This window comes from Pseudorasbora parva, chromosome 23 (assembly GCF_024679245.1).
Source record: "Pseudorasbora parva isolate DD20220531a chromosome 23, ASM2467924v1, whole genome shotgun sequence".
Taxonomy (NCBI): Eukaryota; Metazoa; Chordata; class Actinopteri; order Cypriniformes; family Gobionidae; genus Pseudorasbora; species Pseudorasbora parva.
Window position 1 is genome coordinate 6,489,051 of NC_090194.1, and position 20,101 is coordinate 6,509,151.

The 20,101-nt window shown below is 37.5% G+C and overlaps 2 protein-coding genes across 3 annotated transcripts; one reads left to right on the top strand and one right to left on the bottom strand.

Annotated features, from left to right (window-relative positions):
* Positions 1-226: 226 nt before the first annotated feature.
* On the bottom strand, positions 227-4,606 carry wdr74 (WD repeat domain 74). The gene is made up of 10 exons (XM_067433040.1): positions 4,447-4,606; positions 4,171-4,277; positions 3,970-4,094; positions 3,821-3,884; positions 2,763-2,906; positions 2,570-2,671; positions 1,618-1,774; positions 1,237-1,379; positions 975-1,028; positions 227-825 (listed from the first exon to the last, which is right to left on the bottom strand). The coding sequence occupies exons 1-10, from the start codon at positions 4,505-4,507 to the stop codon at positions 652-654; spliced, it is 1,131 nt and encodes a 376-aa protein (XP_067289141.1). The 5' UTR covers positions 4,508-4,606; the 3' UTR covers positions 227-651.
* Positions 4,607-9,619: 5,013 nt separating this feature from the next.
* cnih2 (cornichon family AMPA receptor auxiliary protein 2) lies at positions 9,620-20,015 on the top strand. Of its 2 annotated transcripts, XM_067433515.1 has the most exons (8): positions 9,620-9,760; positions 10,525-10,596; positions 10,923-11,187; positions 13,180-13,248; positions 13,451-13,498; positions 16,080-16,192; positions 16,281-16,424; positions 18,077-20,015. In XM_067433515.1, the coding sequence occupies exons 3-8, from the start codon at positions 11,107-11,109 to the stop codon at positions 18,102-18,104; spliced, it is 483 nt and encodes a 160-aa protein (XP_067289616.1). In that variant the 5' UTR covers positions 9,620-9,760; positions 10,525-10,596; positions 10,923-11,106; the 3' UTR covers positions 18,105-20,015. The 2 variants fall into 2 exon arrangements, with proteins under 2 accessions (XP_067289616.1, XP_067289615.1); XM_067433514.1 differs by having other exon boundaries at positions 10,525-11,187.
* Positions 20,016-20,101: the final 86 nt, after the last annotated feature.

The window sequence follows — 20,101 nt, forward strand, 5'->3', positions numbered from 1 at the left end:
CACTATATATATATATATATATATATATATATATATATATATAGGCATGAATACAAATATATTATATATATATATATATATATATATATATATATATATATATATAGGCATGAATACAAATATATTATATATATATATATATATATATATATATATATATATATATATATATATATATATATATATATATATATATATACACACACACACACACACACACATATACATACTGCATGCCTATATATGCATATATATTAGTATGCATGCCGGTATTAAAGGCATAGTTTACCCAAAATGTTCAATTCGGTCACATTTGCTCACCCCTAAGGTGTTCCAAACCTGTATGAATTTCTTTCTTTTGCTAAACACAAATGAAGATATTCTGAAGAATGTCAAACAGTTGATTGACCCCATTGACTTCCACAGTATGGAGAAAAATATTATGGAAATAAATGGGGCATTCTTTATAATATCTTGTGTTCAGCTTCAGGAACAATTTGAGGTGTGAGTAAATTGCAGAATTTTAATTTCATTGGGTGAACTATCCACTGTGAGATTTAGGTTTCTTTTTGGCCACTTCTGATAAAGTTCTTGACATGACATCAACAGTGAATAAAATGATAAAAAATGTCCTTTATAAGTCACTTGACATCACTTTTTCACTAGTTTTTTTTTCTTTTTTCCATCTACCCCATTAACCGCGGTTTCGCTTTTCTGAGCGGCCCTCTTTTTTGTCTTCTCTGTCACCGTTTCCATGGTATCCCAAACCTCATCCTCCTCTGCCTTCACCTCTTCTACATCTCCAGTAACATCAGGACTTGATGACTAAAAGAAAAGAGCACATAAAGAATCATGCAATTAACAAAGTCATTAGGATGCAGTATAAAGTCATCAGGGAGAAAGCAACTTCCATTGTTGTTACTGTTGATAGGCAGTTACATAAAAGCGAATTATCAAAATGATGCACCGCTTACCTCCAGTTCTCTGCTAGAGAGTAGCACACAATTGAGTCGTGACTTCAGATATACCTGCAAAAAGAAAATATGTTCATAAAATTACCATTTAAACAACCACGACACTGAGTGGGAGGCACTTATGATTATATGATGTATGCAACCAGATGGAAATAAGAGGTGAGGGGCTATGCTGAAATCAAAGGATATGGAATCTACAGCACAGAGAATAAAACAAATGAAGTGCAGGGAGAAAGAAACCTGGTTTCTTGTGCATTTATACCTTGTGTTGTAAGGAACGGTCCTCCAGGCTGTGTACTCTCAGAAAACGATCTAAACCACAGGAGGCCACCAATGGGAGGGAAGGATGGCACTGCAACCCCCGCACTGCCCCGGCCAGACCCTTAAGACACCCACGCACAAGCCCTGCAGGCAGATAGAGAAGAAAATAGGGTCAGACAAAACAACACTCTCAGGAGTTCTATAATATTACAGTGCATATACAGAGAACGGCTGGCCAAATGCATCTTTATACTTGGAACACACACAGATCCAGGACAAAAAAACCTTAAGCAATGGACTTTCAGTTCAAAACAACTGCTTTTGTGCAGATCCAAGCCTGCCTAAGAGAAAAAAATATACAAAGCATCCACCTACTGCTTACCTTTCCGGAGGTCAAGGATGCCGAGCTCCCCGTGAGTGTTGCCCACGACCACTGTGCCCTGGCTGGCAGGAAGAGAGAGCGCTGTGAGCGGGTACTCTCCAAACTGAGCCTCCATCACCGGCCTCCTCTGAGACGTCGAGGGGTCATACACGCGCACCTGTCGGAGGAGGAGCAGAACGAAGAGGGCAAGATATTTTGAGTCATGTTTGATCACAGATATTTACCTTAAGACACAAAGGAAGACATGAATAAATACAGCAGCAAAGGGTACAAGACAGGGAGAAAAAGATCTAAATAACAAGATCATTTTTTGGTAAGACTTATAATGCATGTTGAAATGGCGACCAATCAGCTACAAGCTAAAGGTTAAGGCTGTGACACCAAGCCTGCTAGTTCTTTGATGATGGTTTGGTGAGTCACAGCCTCTACATTTTACACAAGCAACTTTTTAAATAATGTAACAAATTCATCGGTATGAATACTGACTTTATATAGATTTAATGTGTTTGATACAACGGTATAGGATTAAACTAAAAGGTTACTTTGAATTAATTAATTAGAAAGCAGCGCATGCCAGTTATTCATGAAACAAAGCTAATCTAAATACGCTACCTTTCAAAAGTTTGGGTTCAGTAAGATTTTTATTTTGAAGTAACACTTTTGAAGCATAGATGCATTAAGTTGTTCAAAAGTGACTGGAAAAAAACTATTTTACAAATACGATTTTAAATAAATGCAAAATTTTGTTTTATTTCGAATAAAGAAATACAGCAAATATTTATCATTTATGTGTATGTACAGGGCTGTCCTTAGGGTGGTGCAACCACATCGGGTCCCGTAACAAACACGGACATATGATCTTTATAGGTAAATTATTTAACAGTGTAAGAAAGAAACAGTAGACATTCATGAATGGATAAAGCCAGAGAAAATGGTTAATTGCTTAACAAACCTGATGGTGTCCGGTGCATGTGACGATTTTATCTGAATCTGGGATGAAGCCGATGTCTTTCACCCACACGGGCACTCGCATATCCAACCAGTCATGAGCTACCTGATGGATAAAAGAAAAGGAATAAACAGCTTGTAACACAGTATTTAAACTACTGGGTGCTGAAAGGGTCATTTCCCCCCTTCTGCCTTACATTTTTGGCTGTGAATATTGGCTTATCTGGTCTCTCCAGATCCCAGACTTTGAGCGGGTTTTCTTTACCCCCTGTAGCCACACGATGGCGCTGTGACGGGTTCTGTTGCATTCTACAAATCCCATTTCCAACATTTACCTCAACCTGAGAACAAAGACGGAAGAGGTTAATTAAGGATCCGATTTACTAGCAGATTTACTAGATTCAACAAAATTATCATAGAGATGAAGAGGTACATCATACATTATTCAAACCTAATCTAAAATTCAAACAACAAATTTGGAAAGCCTATGTTTTGCTATACAGGGTCAGGTAATCCATTTAGCTTTTGTGCCAAGCCAACACTGGATTGGATCACCACAATCCAGATTGCCAGTGCTCTAATGAGGCTACATATCACAAGACACAGATAAAAACAACAAGTAGAATAGTCAGAAAGTGTTGAGGAGAAAGAAACAATAAAAACACCCCCTTCCATTTTACATTTCTTTTAAACAGTCAGACTCCTCATGTGATCCACAACACAAATTAAGAAAAATGTACATGCAATAAGGGAATTTTTTAATTATTAATCTCCAAAAATTGCGGCATAATTAAGTTACAGGAATATGACAGTTGTTTTGGGGATATAATTATGGGGAAATTTTTTAACTCTACTGTACTGAAAGCCTCAATCTACCTATATCTATCTACTTTACCAGTTAAACAAATCAAATGCAAAACATGTACACTACATGATACAAATATTGCATTATTTTACCACATTTTATTGTCTGTTTCATACATAGCATTGTGAGGTCCAGCTCCACCTCCCTGGACGTCATGGGTTGAGCCTGACCAAGTCCAGCTCCACCTCTGTGTATCTAATGGGTGGAGGGATAGAGTTATGGGTGGGGCTAATGTAGGCCTGGATTTTCTAGCCCCACCCATTACACCCAGAGAGGGGGAGCTGGATTTCATGCTCAACACATGACTCTGCAGTGATGGCATCAAATGAAATATAGAAGACACTGCAGGTCACTGAAATCACACTTACTGTGTCTGTGACCGTGACTTACTGTATCTGTACTGCCTTCCTTCCACACCTTCAGCAGTCCTGACTCCACACACGTGATCAAAGAACTGGAAAAGAGGGAAGCATTAACCAGACCAGCAAAAAAATCATCAGCCACTGCAAAGACACGCATAACATGATATTGGCAACCACCTGTCAGTGACAGCCAGTCCTGTGAATCTGCCCTGTGAAGAATCTCCACACTCTCTGGTCGCCGTGAAGATCCCTTTATCCGTGCTGAAAGTTTTCACAGTGCCGTTCACACTGCCCACTAACACCTGCAAAGACGCACAAACAACGTCAGTCAGTCACTAAATCATGATTTAGTCCAGTCAGTCCAGTCCTCTCTCTCACCTCTGATTCGTGAGGGTCTCCCCATGCCATCACGCAAACCTCCTGATCCCGACTTAAGCAGCTCATCTCACAGAAGTTAAACGCCTGCTTTTTGCTGAGACTCACCCCTTAAGTTGACATATGGATACAAACAAATCATTAGTTTAGTGGCCCTCGAGAAAATTAAATGGCAGGTCTGTGGTCCCAACTCACGTGTACCAAACATGGCTAACTAGATAGTCAGAAAAGTGGACAATGTGTCGAAAAAGAGACGAGAAACTTCTAACAATAACTTACCCTTTAATATTCCCGTTTCGGACCCAAGCCATATTGTGCAATTTTGGCTTTTAGCAGCCATTTAAAAGGAAATGGGTGGTTTTGGATTTACCGACTTAATAAACAGACGTCCACGCTACTGTCACACACAACTCTGTCCGGGTGTAACGCGCAAGCCAAGTACTATTAGTTCCGCTACCCACTAAAAGTACTAGAGCAGACGATTGTCAAGCTTATATTTAATACCGTTGACTAAAATCATTATAAACTATCTCTTTATGGACACCCCCCCCCTCCATTTTTTCACTTACACACAAAAAAACGATATTAGGCAGATTGTACAGCACAACATGAAGGTGAGTAAATTATTACATATGCCTACAATATCTTATTTTTTGGGCGAAGTCTAAATTTAATGTTGCATTTTGACTCCAAGGTATTTCTGATACTTCTGCTATAATTACATAGCTGCTCATTTTCACGACTTTTATTTAGAGAATCATGGGCAATATAGGCCATGAAATCATGAGGCAATATAGGCCTATTAAAAGAACGTAACACTTTATTTCGATATAGTCCAATTTAGACATTCTACTGTTTTAAAAACACCAGTCATTAAAATATTAGTAGACTTAATATCTGCTTAATGTCTGCTAAAAACACTTTATTGACACCCCCAACTGACTGACTGACTATTAGTAACTTTGCAAATAGGCCTACATGTCAAGTTTACTAACCCTAACCTGGCTATCAGTCGACTAACACTCTAAATTAGTTGACATGTAATTGCAAGGTTAGTTAGTGTAATGTAGTTAATAGAATGCCTAAAGGGGAATATTGAAATAAAGTGTAACCAAAAAATGAAATTAAATAATTATAAATTATATAAATAAATAAATCTCATAATCCCAATAACTGAATTTCCTTCGAGGTTTACACATTTTATTATCAATGAATTTACATGACTTTTATAGTTTGTGATTACAGTTTTTTTTTTAATTATTTTTTTAGTAATAATTTCCATTAATTTCCAGGTCTAGAAATCATACTTTATAAAATTCCCACATACAGTATCAATATTTTTTGAGAACCCTAATTCTTTAATAAAGATTAATTAACTCCTTCCTTGTTAAGAGAAGGAATTAATTAATCCATGTTGTGTTGCGGTAGCCTTAATATGGATTAAAATGACATTTCCTGAAGGATAGAGGAGATAGTAAAAGGAGTGTGTGTGTAAGAATCCACCAGATGGTACTCTTGGGCTCCATTAGAAAAGGAATCACATGGCATGCTGAAAAAAATCTGGTGTCCTATGAGCTTGAGGATATTTAAGGGTTAAAACTAAATTTTCCTCTGAATCCTGGAGCCAAATCCTACAACATTCCTGTCATCCCTGTCTAGAAAATAATTCTAAATATTCAGAAAAAACTCCTAGGCTGTTCATTCATTCTTCATCAAACTTTGTATAAAGCAGCTGCTGGCAAAAAAAAAAAAAAGGCATTTTCATCCATACGAGTGTTGCTATGTAGATTGTCAATTGTATGGCATTACACATTTTAAGAATTGGTTAAACTTGATACACACAGGACATTCTGAGGACAAATGCCAAAATGGATCAAATTCTACCCATAGGGTGCGCTACAAAAAAACCTGCATCTAATAGCCTATTACTAATATAATATAACTCATAACTAAACAAAGATGGTCACCAGCAGCCAATAAAACTTTTGCAGTTATAACGTCAAATCTGAATAGCCGATCTTTACGAAATAAAGCAGGCACTTAGAAGGGGTCACAATTTAGCTGTGTATTAAATTTGGTGGGAATCAGCCACAATGTGACGCTATAACACATTTGTGCATATAACTCTAAAGTCCTCATAATAAAGATCTTTTTATTTATTTTTATAAATCATTAATTGTTATCTTAATTTTATATATCCTAATGATAATAAAAATATATTTGTCAAGTTGCTGGACATGACCGAATGTGTTGCTGTCCAATTAAAATAAAAGACATAATTATTTGTCTATTTTAATATAGAACAAAGCATAATACTTACATAAAGAGAGAAACACAGCCATTGTATCACCATATCATCTACATACTGTTGGTGCTTGGACCCCGATAATTGGCACTTGCAGCTATATTTGTCAGTGTTCCTGGAAAACAGAGAGAGCTGTATATATAGCAGTGGAAATGTAAGCAATAAAAGCAAATCAGAAGTCTTCATACTGGAATGATTCAGTTTTTCAGACATTTTAGGGATGATATGAAAATATGAGAGTTGAAATAATTTTCTAGGGAGGATTTACTGAAAATGGATTTGACACTATGTAAATGAGGTGGCAGGAAACACTTTAAGGGGGTGATACATTACTATATGGAAATTGTTTTATATGTAGGTTTATATAATTAAATAAAAACAAGAAATTATATGAATATTATTAAATCATGAAATATATAGTGGCATTTTTAAAATTGTTTTAAAATGTCCAAGCCTGGAAAAGTTAAAAGTAAAAAAAAAAAAAAAATATATATATATATATATATATATATATATATATATATATATATATATATATATATATATATATATATATATATATATATATATATATATATATATATATATTAAAATATTTGGAAATTTCTAAAGCAATTTATACACTTTAAAAAAGGGGTCCTATAATGGCCCTTTTATAAGATGTAAAATAATTATCTGATGTCCCTGAAGTGTGTATGTAAAGTTTTAGCTCAAATAATTTTTCCAGGGACTGAGAATTTTTATAGCATGTAAAAATCACCACTTTTGAAAGTGGTGACAATGATAAATATTACATAAAAAAAAAAAAAAAAAAAAAAAAAGGGGGACACTGATTATTACAATGAGGATGGTATGATGATGAGAAGTGATGGTAGTGATAATATAATAAATAGTAAATGTGTAATTTTGCTTATGAATACACACCCACACCTACACTCACCCACACACACCTTATACATGAACACACTTTTATTTCACTTCTAGAATTATGTAATTACTCGATTGTCAATTACTGCACTATTGTGGTTTGTATGTCTGTATGTCAATAAAAAATAAAATAAAATAAAATAAAAAATCACCACTTTTGGGGGGTGAGCAAAAATGCGCCTTTTCTGTGTGTGTCCCTTTAAATGCAAACAGGCTGCTGCTCCCATCCCCCTTTCTAGAAGAGGGCGGAGCATCAAGAGCTCATGTTAGCAGCTCAGATTACCTCAGACACTGAAATATTGAACCTACCTCAGGCACTTAAAATGTCCGAAACGATTATGACTTTTATGCTTTAACCAGAGTCGGCAATGATGATATTATTATTATTGATATTATTGTTGCTGTTTGAGCATAAACAACATCTGCAAAGTTATGACGCTCAAGAAGAAGTGACAACATGTAGACCAATGCAACAGGACATTTCTGAATAGTTAGTTGATGAATTTATGTAGCTGATATGGAGTTAACTATCTTCAAGTTATTTATTAGCATGTTCTGTCATGATAATCTATAAATCGCTTATGTGGAAACTGTTGTAAGATGCCTACAGAGCCAGATAATATATATGCTGCATGAAGATAGAACAGGTATAGTTTAATGACAGTTATAACTTATGTTGTCATCTTATGTTATGTTATAACTTATGTTGTCAAAAGATGGACGTGACAGCATAAGCATACTTCTAAATGCGCTTGACTACAACAACTCTTCTTTTTCTCAACATGGCATTTGTTGTGTGTTCCCGGGGGCATACTATCAGGAAAAAAAGGTACAGTGCTGTCACTGGGGGTGTATCCTAAGTAAAAAGGTACATCTTTGTACCACCACTAAATGGTACACATCAGCACTTTAAGAGTGTATATTAGAACCTTTAAGATACATATTAGTACCTTTTTGGCTTTGTACCATGGGGTACCGCCCCATTGACAGCAATGTACCTTTTTTCTGACAGGGCATGGTTTATGTAAATTTTAGGGTTAGTGATGTCACTAACCCGTGAATAAGTTTGTTTTAATGTAGTCCCACCATCCGTTTGTTGTAGTCCTTAAAAAGCAATTTCTTTAAAAGAAAATATCACCCTTTGCTTGGAACTTTGAGCGTCATAACTTTGCAGATGTTGTTTATGCTCAAACAGCAACTATAATATGAATCATAATCAACCACCTGTTTAAGTTAAATTCTTCTCAAGCTGGTACATTTCTTTCTTACTGGAGCTATTTATACAAACATATTTTTTTATAATTTAATCTAATAATAATAATGATAATAGACCTAATCTATTTATTCCCATACCTGTATCTGATGTAGAATTAAAATAAACACATCATATAAAATAATAATAAAAAAAATCATAATAATTCTTATGAACAACTGGATATTAAATGAATAATTCATGGAATTTGTGGGGAACCCTGTGAAAAGGGAAAACAGATTGTGAGTGAAATAAAATAAATCTCTTCTACTCTTGATCTCTGAAAATATGACTGCAGATTTGACAGATTTGAGATCCTCATCTCTCTTGTAGTGACAGACGCACTTTCATGAAGAAAGTACAGGTAACATCATGTGAGAGAGAGTCAGTAAGAGAATGATAGAGAGAGAGAGAGAGAGAGAGAGAGAGAGAGAGAGAGAGAGAGAGAGAGAGAGAGAGAGAGAGTGAGAGTGAGTGAGTGAGTGAGAGAGTGAGAGACAAACAAGGGAAGCCAAAAAAGAAAAGACTCGGAGCTCTGCCCCCTCATATCTCTCCAGGGAATGAGAGAGTAGGGCAGAAAATACAAGGACGAAAGAAAGAGAAGACTGTTGAATGTAGTTGAGCAGCACATTCACAGGTAATAACATCACATTTTTATTATAATCAAAGAGATGAGGGCGAGAGAGAAGGGCTTTTCCATTGCTTGTGCTTTTGAGATCAAATACCAGCGGCAAATGCTTGAATTCATAAAAATCTGAGAGGCAGAGAAGGAATGAGAGCGAGAAGCGAAAGGGACATGGGCAAGGCAGATAGAGGAGGAAAAAAGAGAAAAATGCTTAATTAAGTGTCAGACTTCAAAGCAGTGCGGGATCATAAGCGTGAGATAAAACAGACAAATACGGCCAGCACATTCATACATTTTTCTTCTTTCTGCTGTTTCATACCTGGTCGCAGCAGCCAATGAGAGACGGTGATGGGACCAACACTGACACCCAGAGCAGAGCAGACCAGAGATTTCTGACATGGTGTCGACCCAGATTGATTGGAGGAAAATGAGGGGAGAGAGGACAGATGAAGACAGACTTGCGCCGCTGCTTCAAAAAACACAGGTAAATGCTCATGTTTTAACATCCTGTCATACAACGCAGCCAACTTAGTTAACCATTCCTCATCGTCATTTTGAACGCCTTTGTTTATATTTGTGTACTCTGTTGGATTGAACACCATTATAGCTTTGTTATGGATTCATGCAGAAAAATTGGCACATTTTACTTTTCAAATGATTCATTGCATCAGCCAAATCCAGCAGAAAATATTTTAAACAAATGCAGTAGTGTTTTGGAATACACGAATACAAAACCTTGAGATAATAAGTTCAATATATAGCTGTGAAAAACAAAATCCATATTAAGCAAGCTATATATATATATGTGTGTGTGTGTGTGTGTGTGTGTGTGTGTGTGTGTGTGTGTGTGTGTGTGTGTGTGTGTGTGTGTGTGTGTGTGTGTGTGTGTGTGTGTGTGTGTTTTAATTTTTAACTTGCAGCATCAATTACTCATTTAAATCATATGTTGCAATAATTCTGTCTAAAATGTATGTCATTTCTGACTTTGCATGGTCATTCATTTGTTCATATGAAATCCACAATACCAAATTATTAGCACTTAAAACTGATCAACTACCTTTCATTCTAAGAGAGGATATGAATCATTGTAAGAGCTGTGGATTAGATCCTCATATGTGTTCTGTTATTGATTGAAATGACACTACAGCAGTCTAATTGTAATTACCGTTCAACAATCATTGATCAAGCTGGGGTGAACACATTCAGCCATTCTTTACTTCTAAACCCGAATCAATGTGTCTTTTTCAGATCGTATACAGAGGACATTCATCTTCCGATGTACCCACAAGATATTTTTTAAGGTGTTCTGCTGTAAATAAGGTGTGTGGACCCAGTGTGCAGCACTAATCTTAGAGACGGGGGAGGGGAGCGATTCTCCACATTCATACAAACCCCCCTCTGCCAATCAGAGAGAAAGACAGACAGAGAGGGAGAAGGAGAGCAAGTGAAGGAACAGAGGATACAGCAGAGAGTGTGAAAAGAGGAAACAGCTCTAGCACTTATCTTAGGTGGACAGAGAAGAAGAATTACACACACAGTCACAAGGCGTTTCAGCCAGCGGAGGCGGATAACCAGCCAGACACCTCATATCTGCAGCTTCAGACCAAGAAAATTCCTCTCTAATTCTCTCCCAACTTCATCCTTAGCTGGACCACAAGCTTTAAGACGAGGGGCAGAGAGAGAGAGCCAGAAGAAGAGGAAAGTGCTTCGCAACTTCCTTGTCGGGGGAGAGAGTGAGGGTAACGCAGTAAAGAGAGAGAGAGAGAGCAGGGGAATACTCCCCCTCGCCCTCTCTCGACCCGGATCACCGTCAGGCTGGCTGGAACAGCCATGGCCTTCACCTTTGCGGCCTTTTGCTACATGTTAACACTCGTGTTATGCGCTGCACTCATCTTCTTCGTCATCTGGCAGGTACGTTTCGAGTCTTACTTTGTGAATGTGTACGAATTCTGTTACCTGTAACACTGTCACACTTCCATTTCAATTGGCACCGGAATCCATGCCATCGCCAAGTGTCTGACTGCGTGAGTGTGAATATGTGTGTGTGTGTGTCTCCGTGCCAGTTTTTTGAGCAAAGAGACTGGTGTGTGTCTGTCCAAGCTGTCTCTCCTGCCCTTAACAAGAGCCCTTATCCATGAGGTGAATACAAATCGCGCCAGTTATTATTAGAGCAGACATTCTGAGTCACGAATGAATAATGATTTACAGAACAAGTAGACGGAAACAAAACAAAAACCATAAGGAGGTGGGAGTCTACCTGTGTGTCTATGGACTCAAACATACACATACAGAGCGTAAATCTTAAGAAAACTAAAAACAGTATGTTTCACCTGAAATTATATTTCGCCTAAAGAAATTGCTATGTATTTTTAGGACTATTAAGACTTTTTTTTAGATGGAAATTAAGCACATTTCCCCCTAATTCTCCATACTGTATAAAGTAAAACAAATCTCATTCTCTTTACTGTAATGCAAAATATATATATATAAATAAAATATCTGTATACGCAGATATATTGTATACAAACTAAATGTTGTATTACAGTATTTCCACAGTAATAGTTTTAAAAAGAGGAAAACTATATTACATTAATGACAATTTTTATAAGAATCACCTTTGAGAACAATGGGTGACCACAATCTTTGATTACAAAATAAAAGCAACATCTGGATGCTTAACAGCATTAATAATACACAATTTAGGGGAAAATGTCATTAATCTTTTTTTTTACAGTAATATTGATGTCATTTATATAATTCAAAAATCATTAATTTCCTGTGTAGGGTTGTGGATTCAAAAATAATTCCAAAATGTATTCATTTTAATTACCAAAATGTAATTTCTTATTCTTTTGTTCTGATATTGGGGTGTAATGTGATTTAGACATGTTTTAGTGAGAACACCACTCCACACATAAACACACAGAGAGAGCGCTGAAGAGGAAGAGGTCAACAGCACATTTTGAACTCTACTGGTTGTTCTGTGCCAGCCCACTGTCTGTAGAATCACAAATGAAATTTGCACAGTAGCCGCATGAGACCCCGACATCATCTGTATTCTTCATATTAGAGGCAGCATTCTTGCAAAAGGCAACAGCAGACAAACACAACGGCCCTGAACTGTTAAAATCTGTCTAAAACAGTAAAACACCAGAGATCAAGGGAACAGAGGTTTCTACACCGAGACACAAGCCTTGAATGCCAAACGAGAAGTCAAGGATATTTTCAGATTGGCATTAGACTCCAGACCTTACGTGTAAGACGTTCAAAGGGCCATTAAGAAACAGACTTGAAATGACTGAGCATTGACTAATGACAGGAGTGGGAGAGATTCTAAACATGAGTCATTTGGTGCGAGTGTGTGTGTGTGTGTGTGTGTGTGTGTGTGTGTGTGTGTGTGTGTGTGTGTGTGTGTGTGTGTAAATGTATGTGAGAGAAAGAGAGAGCATGGAGACAGAGAGTGGGGGAGGCTGAGAGTCTGTGTATGAATGCATGCCTGTGAGAAACCATGTTATTGAGAATGCTTATCAAACCGTAATTTCGTTCTGATACCCCATCCTCCTTTCCTCTCCTTCTCCCCCCATCTTTGTTTGGCTCTCAGCCAATAAGAATGTGGACTCACTTCTATAGTAACCATGACACCCGCTTTGGGGTTCACTCGGTAACCATGGCAACTGCATCTGTTTACAGAGAACGGAGTGAGGGGATGGCAGGAGATAGGGATCTATAAGGGGGAAAAGAAGGAGGGGAGAACATAGCTTGAAGCTGTAGGAATGGCTTGAGAAATGTGTAAAGTTAAAGATGTGACGGTCTAATCATCCTACATCCTCTCTAACCTCCACAATGTCCAGTGGCTTTGTTGAAATGCCCATGTAACACAGATTATGTTTGTCTCTCCTCAAGATTATTGCGTTTGATGAGCTGCGCACAGACTTCAAAAACCCCATCGATCAGAGCAACCCCACAAGAGCGGTAAGGCTTTTCTTAGATCACGATTCCTTTCACACAGCATCAACTACTCAGCATCCCAACTGTGAACAGCGGGTTTCTGAGAAACTCTCTGGCATACGTGCATATATGTGAACACACGCAGCAACATGCATTCACGCTGCATGGTTACAAAACAGTTAGTGTGCTGCTAGAAATCTGATGGCGTTCTTCTGTATTTCCTCAGAGGGAAAGAATATTGAACATCGAGAGAATCTGCAACCTCCTCCGAAGGGTGAGTGGAATTGTGGGGGATCAATTCAAGTGTAAGCATAAGGTGGGGAGGACGTGTAAGAGAGGCCCTTAAAACAGCTATTGTCAAAAAAATACCCTTGCTATTAAATTATTATTCATTCAATTATTATAAAATTATAGAAGGGACCATTTTGGCTACATAAAAAAATCTAAACAGTTGGTGAATTTATGCATCATAACGTTATAAAATACAGTATGACAAATGAATAATCTTTTTGAGATTTGATAAAAATGGCATGAACCATGTTATTAAATGATAAGTGCTATTAAAGATTAACTTTAAGTGAGCAGATAACACCACGTACATAAATATCCAAAAGTGGCTGATCATGATAAATAATAAAATCTCTAATATCATCCAATAATTAATGTAGTACTGATGCATTTTCACTCAGAAGTTTGGGGTCAATGTGTTTTTTCTTAAATATTATTCAGCAAAAATGCATTAAATGGATCGAAGGTGACAGTAAAAATAAAATGTTACAAAATATTTCAATTTTAAATAAACACTGTTCTCTTGAACTTTCTATTCATCAAATATTTCTGAAAACAATGCATCACAGTTTCCACAATAAAATATAAAGCAAGTGTTTTCAACATTGGTAATAATAATAATAAGAAATGTTTCTAAATCACCAAATCATCTTAAAAAATCTCACCAACCCCAAACTTTTAAACAGTGGTGTGTCATGCATCCATACTTTAAAGTTTGCTAGGCAACGTGGGGGAGAGGACGCTGGCGTTGTCTGTTCGCCGCTTCTCCACCCACAAATCATGTTAATGTACTATTAGATTTAGATTTTATTTTATTTCCTTATGTTTGTGACTAGTCTAACAGTCAGAGCTACAATTGGGACTGTTGCTGATTGCTGGCAGCCACTGAGAGGACGTTGTTCCTCGTTTCGCCGTTTTCCACCGCTTCTAATGTTTACGTTTGAATTGCTGCGGTTGGTTCTGGTTTGGAGGACATTTGATGTTTCTCGCCGCGGCTGCTCACTGGTGGTCTCCCTTGAGCTTAAGCTGCATGGTGGCTGAAGTTTGCACCGGGCTAGCGTCATCCGGGCCATCGTAATCGGCGTCCGGCATGATGTTGGGATGTTCCGCTTCTCGGCTGTGCCGCTGTTCCGTCCTGCATTGCGGCCGTGGAGCGGCTTGGACTTCTGCGCCGACCCCGGCGTGTCCACAGAAGTGCCCGGAAAAATGTTCTGCCTCCTACATGGTGCTGCGGCGATCCCCATCGTTTGAATCGTCATGAAGACCCATCATCTGGTCTTCAGCTGTCGTGCCTCGGCGATGTCATCGGGACACTGCCGCTGGGAGAAATCTGAAACATGGAGTGGACCACAGTGTGCTGCGGAGCTAACAGAGACTTCCACCATCAGCTGTTTTCTGTTCACCATCAGCTCTGCTTCTGTTCACCATCAGCTCTGTTTCTGTTCACCATCAGCTCTGCTTCTGTTCACCATCAGCTCTGTTTCTGTTCACCATCAGCTCTGTTTCTGTTCACCATCAGCTCTGTTTCTGTTCACCATCAGCTCTGTTTCTGTTCTGTTTTCTGTGTTAGTTGATTGTTTGTAGTATTCTAAATTTTTACTTGTTATTCATTTTTTGTTGTCCCCCCCCCCTTTGTTGCACTTTGAGATTCTTCAGAATGAAAAGTGCATTATAAATAAAATCTATTATTATTATTATTAAGTCCTCATGAAATCAAAATCGATCTTATTTACTTTGTCATCACATATTACAGGTCTTAGGGTGAACAAGTAATCCGTGCAAGTTAATACACAGAAAAAAATAGTTTGCCGTTGTACTCTTTAATCAAAATCTCAAAAAGTAACTTCTTTTCTCCTGAAAAGTAACGTTCCTTCTCAGCTGATGTCAGTTTGACGGCTTGCATTTTAAAATGCGTAACCATTCCCCCTAACTGTTCGTCTGCTATTATTGTGAGATGGAGAGGAGGAGCGCTGAGGTAAAACTGCCCTCTATTCAATATTCCGTTTCACTTGGAAATACGTCACAGCACTGAAGAAAACTCTACTACTCGCTACTTCAGGTTCACTGGGACTTAAATGCTTAGAAATGCCACGAATAGGCAGTTTGAAATACCCTCTCATAGACCCTCTAGTCTAGAGTATCTTCAGAGCGCAGGGGGTCAATGATAAAGAATCAGAACTGATTGTGCGAACAATAAGAGTGTTCCCAGCAAGCAACAGCCGTCATTTCGCCGTCTCTATAGACCTGATATAGTCCGGCTATGAGTAACCCAATTCTAGCCAAAATTGCAGTTTTGCCAAAATAACTTGCAAGATGCATGATATTCCATCATGCAAGCAAAGTCAACAGTGATTACAAGGTGCTTGGTTTTTATTTCTTTGACATGTTCATGTTCTAGATGACTAGTCTATTCTTGGGCTATGGTTACATTTTCACTGTTTTAGCCTAGACGTCAGGGTGTGTTTGGACGTCTATTAGACGTCTTTTAAACGCAAAATTGCTTGCTGGCTTATGATGGATATATATATACACATGACGAGTATTTGATCTTTAACTCTGTCTTCCAGCTGGTGGTTCCAGAGTATTCGATCCACGGGCTGTTCTGTCTGATGTTCATGTGCGCAGGCGAGTGGGTAACTCTGGGCCTTAACATCCCCCTGCTGCTCTACCATCTCTGGAGGTACAAACTGTTCCTCTCACACATCTACTTAACTGGAATTTCAAAATTGGCCCCCAGTAGTAATTCACTCTCTTCTTTTCTCCCTCAGGTTTTTCCACCGTCCTGCAGATGGGTCTGAGGTTATGTATGACCCAGTGAGTGTGATGAATGCAGACATTCTGAATTATTGCCAAAAAGAGTCCTGGTGCAAACTAGGCTTCTACCTTCTCTCCTTTTTCTACTATCTGTACAGGTAAGCCCTCCTCAATTATTCACCTTCTACCCATTTAAATATGATTTTATGTTTGTATTTTATAAACAGCATTGCTATTACTATGGCTCATACTTAGGGTTATGTATCTGAACAAACCCATCCCATACAATTTGTACTTGACATGACCTAAATTAACAATCCCTCAAAATCATGTGACTTTTTGTAGAAAGGTATGTATCTACTTGTAACAAGAGATTTGATTTCCAATATTTACTTGATGATAAAAACACTTTCAAGAAAAAAAAGCAGTTTCTACAGAAAAGAATGCCATATAATTGGGGTATTTTGGCTTGTATTACTACAGAACGACCGGCCAAAAATCTAGAATACCCTAGAAATCAAATAACCACTCAAAACACCTTAGAAATTGCTCCACAACACCCTAGTGCTATGCAGGCGAGTGAAGGAAGAAGTAAATTAAGTGCAATTGCAGCACTCAAAACTTCCAAAATTTAGAGAGGCTGACACATAACAGCTAAGCAAATAGCAAAGACAATACAAGACGAACAACTGAAACAAACCGAGAGTTTAAATACACAGGCTAAATGAAGAACCAAACAATACAAATGTGAATATACTCAATTAACCAAGTAGCAAAGGGCAACAAATCATGCAAAAGAAACCAAGGAAATCATGCTAACACAGGAGCCAAAGGAAACACAACATAAGAATCCACAAACAGAACAGAACCGTTACACTTAGAATCATAGTTATAACCTGGATAATATAATAATATACTATTGTTCAAAAAAGTTAGGAGTCAGTAAGATTTTTCACCAAGCATGCATTATGACATTTAATGTTACATTTCTATTTCAAATAAATCTAAGAATCCTAAAAGATCTGCCAAAATAATAAGCAGCACCACATTTTCAACATTGATAATAATCATAGATGTTTCTTGAGCAGCAAATCATCATATTAGAATGATTTCTGAAGGACCAAGTGACTCTGAAGACTGGATTAATTATGCTGAAAATTCAGATTTTATACCATAAGAATAAATAACATTTTAAAATCATAATTATATAGTTAACAATACTACTGTTTTTAATGTATTTTTATCAAATAAATGCAGAATTGGTGAGACTGTTCAAAAACATTAAAAAATCTTACAAAACAAATAAACTGTTAAACAGTGTATATAGGGCCACATATACATATCTCATCAAATAATCTGAGGAATGATGAATAAATCATTCTGAAATCACTATAACATACTGTATTCTTTCTTAGGGATATAAATATTTGAGATGTTTGTCACAGAATGTTTTAATTCAAAGATCTTAATTAAAGATGGTTTTAAATTTTAAATGAATTAAAGTAACGCTGGCCAATCGATTAATTGCATCCAAAATAAAAGTTTGTGTTTACATCATATATATATATATATATATATATATATATATATATATATATATATATATACACACACACACATGCAAATATTTCTTAAATATATACATGCATGTGTATTTATATATACATAATAATTATACTCAGTACACACACATACATGATGTAAACACAAACTTATTTTTGATGCGATTAATCGATTGCCCAGCACTAAATTATAGAGGATTAAAGTTTTTTTAGTATATCTCTCTTAATCTGTTATCTGTCTCTTGCAGTATGGTGTATGCTTTGGTCAGCTTCTAAGTGATCAAATGAAGGACAGAGGACTATGAAAGGAAGGAGAGAAACGAACTATGTCGTGCTCACCTCTCCCTCATCCACAGACCTTGTTCAGCTCCTCCTCAGATTTCCTGGGTGGGGATGGACGATGGACAGATGTAGAAAAAGCTCAAGACAAGGAGGCATTTAAAGCTGTCAAAGATGCCTCAATCACTGCCATTTAAAAAAAAGAAGAAAATAAAATCGAGTGGAGAGGTGGACCAAACGAAAACGAGTGCAATAGACAGAGAGATATATGGTGAACAAAAGACTCAGGCAGTGTAGATGTTTTGTAACACCATTTCATTTCTCAAGGGCTGCTGAAAATTTCCGCTGCTCATAGCAACAACTGATCAGTTCTTAATGTCTACGAAGAGACACATAATGTGCTACCGAGACCATTACAGAATGTGTTACCTTGATTTTTAAATCAATCGATCGTGGATCATTATGTTTCGACGTCTTTTTTCTTCAGATAACCGCATTTTTTTGTGGAAAAACCTAAGTCAAAGTATTTAATAACTGCTAAGTATTTGCTATTTCAGTATTTGTGGTAGATACATATAAATGTACCCTGTATGTAGAGGTACAATATAATAATTGATGAAATATATGGTTCAGTTGTTGCAGTTCGGTCAGGGTAGATCTATTAGTGTCCTTAAACCGCACAATAAGTATTTTTTACGCAAAATCAGACGGCGAAGTTTACACAAACATTTCAAAGCAAATCAACCAATGAGATAAATATCACAAGCCGGAGAAACTGTTTGAGCAGCATCACATCTGAGGACTGACACCCGACGTTTTGGGTTCATCCATCATGGGCTGCGGTGAGGATGAGCGGTCGAGCGGAACGGCAGACTCTTAATTGAGACGGGCGTGCAGGACGGGCCGTACCGGAGAGGAGGAGAGATCTGACCCCGAGCCTCTGCCCGAGTTCAAAAACTCGATAGACTGTGACGAATCATAAAAGCACTTTTGGAATGCCAACAGATGAACTGTAGCAAACAACAGAGGAAGACTGATTTGCGTCGAGTGGGCTGATGTGCGTGAGACAGCCGAACACAGCAGGCCGTGATGCAGATGATGAAGACACTGGTGTCGGTAATGTTCACCCATGATGCTTTTGACAACAGACTGATGATGTTGTCATGCCCACTATGATGATGGCCTCACATCAAATACACACTTTTCAGGCAATCTTCTGCTTTGTTAGACTATATACGACATATAACACCACTCTGTTCTGTGTATCATAGGGCCTCTCGATTCAAATGAACCTGGAGCTCCTGTGTTGTGCTGTGTCCATCGGTCTGCTAAACAAGTAGAATAATGATTATTTAACTAAACTGTGTGTAGTTCTGGCTTTGTAGATAAATAGAGTGGCCGAGCGTATCACTCCTGAGCCGCTGCACTAGCTAGAATGCCTACATTATTACACGCACACACACACTTCAAATTTCAGGACTATAAGCGAGTGCTTTTTAGCAACATGGTCCAAACTCCTGGGTCCTCTTTCCATCTTGGCTTTGACTTGATGTACCATGTACCCTCAAAAATGTGAATATATATATATATATATATACCCTAGACAATCGCTATTAGCACAGGAATGTGGGCCGAGAGACAACTGACTAGGGTCTTCATTATAGACGTCATCACTGAATGTCTTTTTGTGATTAATAGTTCACATGCAGTTTCTACATTTAAGAATACCTGCATGATAATGTCTTTTATACATGATTCATTAATGTACGCTACAGCACCTTTGGTAACTTTACGGTCTGTATTCACTTGAATACAACCGAATATCTTATATACTCCAAAAGCAATTCCACATGTTCTAATAAAACAATGTTGCCGAGAAAAAGGAAAAAAAAATGTGTTGTTGATTTGCATATTGGGGCGGGAAGTAAATATACATTAGCGTTCAAGTTTAGGGTCAGTAAAAAAACAAACTGAAGATTATATTAACCAAGTAT

Excerpts from the sequence above, each read along its gene's own strand:
- wdr74 (XM_067433040.1), bottom strand. The coding sequence starts at position 4,507 with ATGGCTGCTAAAAGCCAAAATTGCACAATATGGCTTGGGTCCGAAACG. Across the intron at positions 2,672-2,762 it reads CAATATTCACAGCCAAAAAT|GTAGCTCATGACTGGTTGGA; the intron begins GTAAGGCAGAAG and ends TTTATCCATCAG. Across the intron at positions 826-974 it reads TCTCTAGCAGAGAACTGGAG|TCATCAAGTCCTGATGTTAC; the intron begins GTAAGCGGTGCA and ends CTTTTCTTTTAG.
- cnih2 (XM_067433514.1), top strand. The coding sequence starts at position 11,107 with ATGGCCTTCACCTTTGCGGCCTTTTGCTACATGTTAACACTCGTGTTA. Across the intron at positions 13,249-13,450 it reads AGAGCAACCCCACAAGAGCG|AGGGAAAGAATATTGAACAT; the intron begins GTAAGGCTTTTC and ends GTATTTCCTCAG. Across the intron at positions 16,425-18,076 it reads TTTTTCTACTATCTGTACAG|TATGGTGTATGCTTTGGTCA; the intron begins GTAAGCCCTCCT and ends TGTCTCTTGCAG.